Here is a 7,915-nt window from a genome sequence, read left to right as displayed (position 1 = left end):
GATGACTCTCGACAACAGTAACGCTCTGCGTGCACACCGGCTTCAGACAGCCAGCCACCGACGGTCATGATTAAACAAGGCTGTGGAATTGCACGTGGTAAGAAGTTACGATCTTAAACGCGTTTGTTTACGAAGCGCCTCGGTCTCTCTAGTTTTGAATCTTTACGGGCCGCGCTCGACTAGCCTAGGCCTCGCGAGGGCGGGAATCGCGGCTCTCGCACCCAACCGCTGTTGTTGTGGTGGGGTGGGGGGGGTTTACGTTTAAATGTTTTACTTATTTTACGTCAACGTTCTACCGCACCTTTGGCTTCGGCTTGAGATGGAAAAAAAACTGAAGCGAAATAAAACAAAAAATTTAAACAGAAATCCCGCGAAATTTACCCCTCCACCAAACGACTTCCTTCTCGCGAAGTTGGGCGCGAAACTCGCCGATTGGCCCCGCGCACACCACGTGGGGCACTAACCACGCCCCCAACTTCCGCCAACTCTTCCGGCCAATCGGAAGGCCGCTTGCCATTGCGTCACCCGCTAACCCCCCCCCCCCCACTGGACGTTACGAAATGACAGCGTCACCCCAGGAGGGCTGCGCGGTGACGTCAGCGTTGCGCGATGACGTCACCGTTGCGCGATGACGTCGCCCCGAGAGCCGAACGCGCGGGGACGTCATCGCTCAGCAGCTTTTGCGTGCCGTGTTAAGCCTCTGACGTCATGGCACGTGGAGCGCGGTGCATCGTGACGTCAAACGCGCGATCCTCCGTTTTTCTTTAGAGGGATGACGTCGCAGGGGAGGGGGAGGTCACAGTTCGCGATGACGTCACTAAATACAAGCGGTCGTCTGCTGCGGGGGCAATTGAATCAGCACAAAGCGTCAAAGAGAGTCCACGTGTCGCTTTATCTGACGATCTTGATTTAAAGCTTTCGTGACTGCAGGAATCCATACTCTTTGGTTCTTTGGGTAAAGTCACGTAGGGTATAAAACACCTGATGAAGGACCCTTGTGTTGCGCCCGAAACGTCGTCACTTATTTTATACCGACCGAAATAACCAAAGAGTATTCATCTCGCCAGCTTAATCGAAAGACAAATTTCACTATGATCACCGTTTCATTGCTTTCATGGCTTTATTTTGGTGATTTCGAAACGTTTTTTGGTTTGGCCATGTTTGTTGTAGTACGGAGTTAGACTGATGACCTTAATCTAAGTTGTCTTGTGGTTTGACTTTGCATCCCACTGGGATTTGCGCACAGCGTGGATGCGCGGTGCTTTTTCTGCAATATTTTGCTGTCTTCTCTTGGATTTTTTGTTTGCACATAGTCACATTCACTTTAAGATGTTTTCTTGTTCGTGTGTTTTGTTTGTTGCGGTTGCACCCGATTCAAGAGCCGAATGGCTCACAGGGCTATACACAATAAATTAACTTTAAATGAACTGGGCTACGCTCCTGACTGTTCTCGCATGTCTAGTGGTGGCATTTCCACATTTACGTAGCAGGGTCCAGGACATCCAACCCACGGGATGAACCACCAATCGCCGACTCTTACCGACATCGTTCCTGTTTGGAACAAATGTGCGCAGGCCTTTGTAAATCCACTGCTGGATGAGAGTTTCACCCCACCCCCGAAGCAGTGATGGTTATTCGACCATACTTCACTACTTGGTCGGTGCCGTAGACATTGCTCGCCGTCAGACCCTCAAGCCCGATGACCACCTGTCTGTGCACCCATTCACTTGGTTCAATGTGTAAACATCAGGATGACTGGGGAGACAAAGGCGGCCGGGCGTGGTTGCTGGTCATATCCAGTCCCTCGTGCTGGACCTGAAGAGGCGCTTGCTAAAAGCACTTAACCCCTACCACCTACAAACACACCAAGTCTACACAGATACCCCCCCCCCCGTATGTCCTCAACATACTTTGGGGCAAGTGCCCTTAGCGAGCGCCTATACGGAACACGAGGGGGTGTTGGTGGCCAGCACCACGCCCGGCCGCCTTTGTCTCCCTAGTGGCGATGTTTAAACATCAAACCATTTGAGGCAGAGTCGACCTAGGGGACACGCAGGACCTGGCGTTGGCCGTGAGCGGGAATCGAACCCCTGTTTGAAGGGCAGTACGCTAACCCGCTACAACACCGCTCCCTTACATAGATCGATTCAGACGTTCATCCTACAAAGTCCCATCACAGGGGAGAAACACATACTTTTGTTGCCCTATTGTAACGACTGTACGCCGTATGGACGCGAAAACTCAATTTCCCTGTAAAAGTATACGGGTAAACCGTGTGGGTTGACAGGTTTGCATAATTATAATATACTAATTGAAAAATACTTTGGTCATTCTTTTAAATGAGGGATCAAACTAATTTGAAGAAGTGGACCCACTAGCCCCCCGTCATATCTAACAAATTATTCACGAATATCATCACACAGGTGACAAAATAATGGACAATTTAGAGGTCACCAAACACGAGGAAGCTTGATTTATACAAAGCTGGTCTAACAGCAAACACAAACATGTCATTATAGAAAAGACAAATGAATACCATAATGCCCGACTTTTCAGGCTACAAAAACGAATTTAATTCAGTGGATAATGATGCAGTCATCTAAATCTCCCACAAACCAAGGCCTTAAAAAATATAAATTATAAAACCATAGGTCACTGCACTGAGACTACATGAAGTAACGAACACAAACCAATCGGACAAGGAGATGCTTTTTCACTATGAGATGCTTTTTGCCAAAACTATTCACAGCATTGAAAGATATTTCAAGAAAAATTTATGGTAAAAACAAATGCATTTATTGTTACGACTCCAGTATCTGTTGCAACCACCCATCTTAAATCCCATCATATCCCAACCACTCGACTAAGAATCAGCCAACACGTGCATCGAGATCCACGGGTGGATTGCAACAAATGTCTTGTGGATCTCAGGGCAAATAAGAACACTAAAATAAGTATACAATGCACACACATTTCAGTTTTGGAAGATGGAAAACACAAATCTCCGACTAAGAATTCATACCTTAAATAACTAATTTCTACCAATAGATGGTGCTAGTACTTTGTCAGTAGTCTAGTGGCATTTGTAGGTCACAGCATTCTGGTGGAGCTCGGGGCCTGCTGAGATCCACCAAAATGAATCGGTGCTTGGTGTATTGGCCACCGTTGCCTTGGATGCTCCAGAATATTTAAAACTGCTAATAAAAGCTGAAGGCTCAAAATGGTAATGAATTGTTTTTTTTATTTATAATACATTTTACCCAGGAAGCAACTCCATGCCAACAACACCAGGGCAAGGCTTGCTGGTCACTTGTTTAAATGCTGTATTAACCAGGCTCATCATTGCTTACTTTTTGAGAGCCAATGATATTTGGTTGTCTCAGAGTAACTTGGTCAAAGGTGTGCACAAAATATTCATCCACTTTCTCCAGTTGTTAATTCCTCGCAACATAAAGGTTAAGGGGTGAAGATCGGTACAGAGGTCACGCCAAGCCCCTCCACCACGACCAACATGCAAAAGTAACCTCTCGGACAACATCTTTATTAAGTTACTTTAATAAGGTAGCATGCAACTGATAACGCCACACGGTTCACTAAAAGCATGAAAGGACAGTCAGTAGAGTGAAAATTAAAAAATCTGTTACCTACGTACAATACACCAAAAAAAAACTTTATTTGCACGCAAGTTTAACTGCCAGAAACACGTGCACGAGCCTCATGTCGGCAAACTAAAAAAATAGAAACTAAACATTTCATTTGACAAATTTCCAATACGTCTGCGTGAAATTGTATTTTCCGTAAACACCTGCGGCTGCTTAAACTGCAAAAACGTCTAATTGTTATTTTTAAAAATAAAATAGTACTAACGCAATATTTTAACAAAAGCCTGCTTGTGACGCGAGTACTTTGAGTGAAGATACTCAGCTCAGAGCCCCTCATGACACACGACTCGCGCTGCCCGACAGCTGTTTTTTCTTGTAAGAAAAAACGAGTTTTGTTTCTGGTCCACACACAAAAAACAAGCGTTTAGTGGCTTCAACAACGCAAAATGTAAACATCAGTTAGAGCAGTACGTGACTTGTCTATCGTTATTAATAGTTATCTTCCTTCACAGAAACACGCATGAAGCGGTGAGCTACAGCAATATTAAAAGTGTTTTGGCATGTAACAAAAATTAATTTTTTTGTTCTTTATGTTTTTTTTCCTTTCTCCATAATTTCTAACTAAAGCATGGGTTTTAGAACTTGAAGTGGTGGTTGTGATTTGTTATTGTCACGTGATTAATTTAAAAACTTATAGCGATAAAGTGTGAGTGATTTTTTTATTTACTTTTCTAGTATTAGTGAAATTTGTATCCCGTACATTTCATCAGTGGCATTGCAGCTGAGATTAACGCGCCTGCGCGGAACGTGCCATGCCTGGGCAGTGGCAGTACCCTCGTGTAAGCAGAGAGTGATGAATCGCACCGCCTGACCAGCGCTTTTGCCATCACAGGCCCTCATACCGGCACTTTAAAATCGCTCTCAACTGAATTAAAAACGGCTCCGAGTGTACTTATTCAATTACTGTCCCCCCATGGAGTTTGTGATTCTTACGACAATTTAACACGCACAAGCCTACCCCAGCCCTCCCACATTGGACGAGTGACCACCAGGGTACATCTATATTATTATAACGGTATTTATTATTTCCCCAGTCAGGATCAAGGACGTTAGAGGCAGCAGCCTCATTGCAATGCCTTGTGGACCAGGCAAGGCAGGCTTGTTGAACCTGACAGACCTCATGCTTGGGCTCCGCTGCTGCGAGTTGTCCCTGGAACGCTACGGTGGAGGCGACTTTAAAACCGGCTATGCGAAGGGAGGTCAAACTAAGATATAGTCTCCTCCCGCCGTGTTGTGAGCTAGCTGGCGCCACTCGCGCAGGGGACAGGCGCACGTCCCTGAAACTCCTAAAACCTTCATCTACCCAATCGTGACCTGATCACATCCAGTGGTTGCCAGCGCAACCAAAATTAACCGCCGTCACAATTTGGCACTTTTTGCTCGAATATTCGAGACTCCGCTGCCCTCTCACGACGTGCTGAGTCGGTTGAGCTCCTCTCGAATAACTGGAATAAACAGAAAAAAAACAGACACTTATCACGAGACTATTTTTAAAAATCTACGACGCAACTGTGTTCACACGCGCTTGCGAGTAAAAACTATATTTGCAATTATAGTAACGTTGTGGGTAAAATAAATAAGGCAGCCTAATTCACTGTGATGATCTTTCCATAAATGGTCAAAAATGTGCTGTGAAAGAACCCCTACATTTAACTGAAGTGGCAATTGCATATAATGGAGCAGTGTGCCATTGCAGTAATTAAACCCAGTGCAAAGAAAAGTGTTAATAAGGTTATATTTTCATGAAAAAGTGAAAAAATCTCACCATTAATGATCTCTTCTTTGACCTTTTGTAGTTCTTTCCTCATCTCCTCCATTATCTCCTGCAAAGGAAGCATGCAGCGTCATGCACATGGAGGGGTTCTACAAACGCCCAGGCAATAGGGCCTCAAATGAGCTATGCATGACCGGCAGCAGCACTCACATGCTTGAGTCGCTCGTTTCCCGTTTCGGGTGCTGCACCATTGGAGGATCCGCCATTGGTTATAGATTTTGTCCTGTGGTGATTTGAACACAACGGGAAGTCGTTAAAGCGTACATCCGATTAGCACAGTTGGCTACGTATGGTGCGAAAAAAGTTCAACAGCATACATACATACATAATGTAACACCGAATAACTGCAGCTGCTCATCGCATTCTACTCACCTGGCGATGACGGGGGATTTGTTTCCAGCGACAGCGTTGCTCCTCTCCCATGTCCTCCTGCTCACATCTGTCAAGAGGAGGAAATATTTTCCGTTGTGGTAATTTATCCATCACTTTGCAATAACAATTCCAATAATTATTTACAGATCTGATGGATTGAGGATCTACCCAATATGTTAGTCAGTGCAGATTGGTGAAAGGGAAGCCCAAACTAGCTCGGATATCAATTGCCACTGATGTTAGAGTGGCCGGTATCAAACTCAGGTCGCCGTGTTCAAAGCATAGTGCGCCAACCAATGAACTACCGCTCCACCCCGAAAATGTTGAAACCATCTACGATCCGAGCTGCTGCATGGATTGCTGCTGACCATGGTATGCAACGGTGGGGCTGAATGGGTCTGCTACATTTAGACTGTGGTCACAGCAGGTCAGAGCCCCCACCCCACCACCTCGCCAACTAAGTGCTGCGATGGCTTTCAGAAAAAAAATGACACATCCACTTAAGCAAGGGCCGGGCAGTCGACTAGCTCCGAAGAGACATGGTTGTTAGATTTACCTGCGGTGCTCACGGGAGTGGAGCTCCTCGCTCCACCTCCACCCTCCACCTCCTCCTGCATGGATACGCACAAGAACACACAACAGACAACGAGGCAGTGTTTCGATTAGACTGTTGGGGTAACATGTTTCTCGCAATAAGCTAATAAAGTCATGGTGGTACATCATGGGGTGGTGTGTGGCTGGCACGACGCCTTCCCAGCAGTATTTGTCTCTGGAGTAGTGAAGATGTTGAATGCCACTACTACACCAGGTACTCATTTTAGGCCTCGTCAGCTATGCTCCCCATCTTTATCAACCCACACTGACTGGCGTGGTGAAGTAGGGTCAAATAATCCTCACGATTCGCATGGCGTGAGGATTATTCGTATTGACTAAAGGACTGCACAAGTACAAATTGCCCATGATGTGCATGGTCAGTATTGAACAACGGTCAGATAATCCACTCAAGCTATAGACTCTGTTTTCAAGTTACTGAATCGAGTTTTTCAGATAACAAGTTTTTGCATGAGCAGATGGACTGCTTCTTCCTGTCGATATCAAGGTCATGATGGATGACCCGAAACATCTGGTGTGACACAAAGGGGCTTAGGCACCCATGGACAGACACACACGCACGCACGTTTTCACCCAATAGCGTGCGCGCATACACCCCCTACCCTACAACTGTGCAGAGCTGTTCGGCACACATTCATTTAGCCAGCAGCCCTAAGGCTTTGCACATTCATCCGTTTAAGAGATAATGTACTCAAACACCTACCAGTTTTTCATCTTTTGGGTCAACTTTCTCAGACGAGGTCCCCGTTTCGGCAATCCTCCTCCTGCACATGCGAGCAAAAAGAGATGCTGACGGTCATACACATGGAAATACAGATCTCAACGGACTGTCGGGCGTAACACTTTTAGGCCCCTGGATCACACGGATAAAGACAAAGCACAATTAATTTCACGAACTTATAAACATACACCTATGTTGTGTGGGCATGTGTCCAGAGCCGTCTGACATGAGTTTGAAGCTTCATTAAATGATAAAAACGTTATATTTACATTACGGTCAAATGCACTGCCAGAGCATCCACTATCACTATCACAGCACTGATCCTTACATATAAAACTCGATGGGTGCGATGTGACTCGAGTACAATATTGAGCTACATGACCCGACCCCAACTTTAAATGTTAATTTAAATCAGCGATTCTCGAGGCCACTGCTCCCCACGCCCTGCCGCTTCCCCAGCCCCGAAAACACAAATAAAGTTTCCCAGGCCTTAGGAGAGAGCAATCCCCACAATTCTAGTCAAAGCAGTGTTATAGCAAGGCACCGCTTCATGTTGCGCATTACCGCGTTGCGTCATACTGATGTTCCCCACACACACACTATCAAAATATCTCCTGCAAGGTATCCATGCTGCAGACTGCCTCCCCCCACTCCCCCAAAAATAATTTTGCACCCCCCCCCTCCGTCCCCCTTCAGGGGGGCAATTCCCATTGGTTGACAATTGCTGATTTAAAGTCTCATGAATGAAGCTTCAATCTCAAGTTGAATAGCCCA

General features: G+C 45.9%; 1 protein-coding gene across 2 annotated transcripts in view; it reads right to left on the bottom strand.

The window, feature by feature from the left end:
* Window positions 1-3,539: 3,539 nt before the first annotated feature.
* Window positions 3,540-7,915, bottom strand: part of LOC144719946 (uncharacterized) — a 28,864-nt gene continuing 24,488 nt past the window's right edge. For both annotated transcript variants that reach the window (XM_078596313.1, XM_078596314.1), the window contains exons 10-15: window positions 7,124-7,184; window positions 6,365-6,419; window positions 5,809-5,875; window positions 5,587-5,659; window positions 5,428-5,485; window positions 3,540-5,107 (exon numbers count right to left, since the gene is read on the bottom strand). In XM_078596313.1, coding sequence (XP_078452439.1) covers window positions 5,070-5,107; window positions 5,428-5,485; window positions 5,587-5,659; window positions 5,809-5,875; window positions 6,365-6,419; window positions 7,124-7,184 — 352 coding nt within the window. In that variant the 3' untranslated portion in view covers window positions 3,540-5,069. The remainder of the gene's footprint in view (window positions 5,108-5,427; window positions 5,486-5,586; window positions 5,660-5,808; window positions 5,876-6,364; window positions 6,420-7,123; window positions 7,185-7,915) is intronic.

The sequence above is a fragment of the Lampetra planeri genome, chromosome 7 (assembly GCF_965212315.1).
Source record: "Lampetra planeri chromosome 7, kcLamPlan1.2.h2, whole genome shotgun sequence".
Taxonomy (NCBI): Eukaryota; Metazoa; Chordata; class Hyperoartia; order Petromyzontiformes; family Petromyzontidae; genus Lampetra; species Lampetra planeri.
This window is presented reverse-complemented; position numbering and strand designations above follow the sequence as displayed.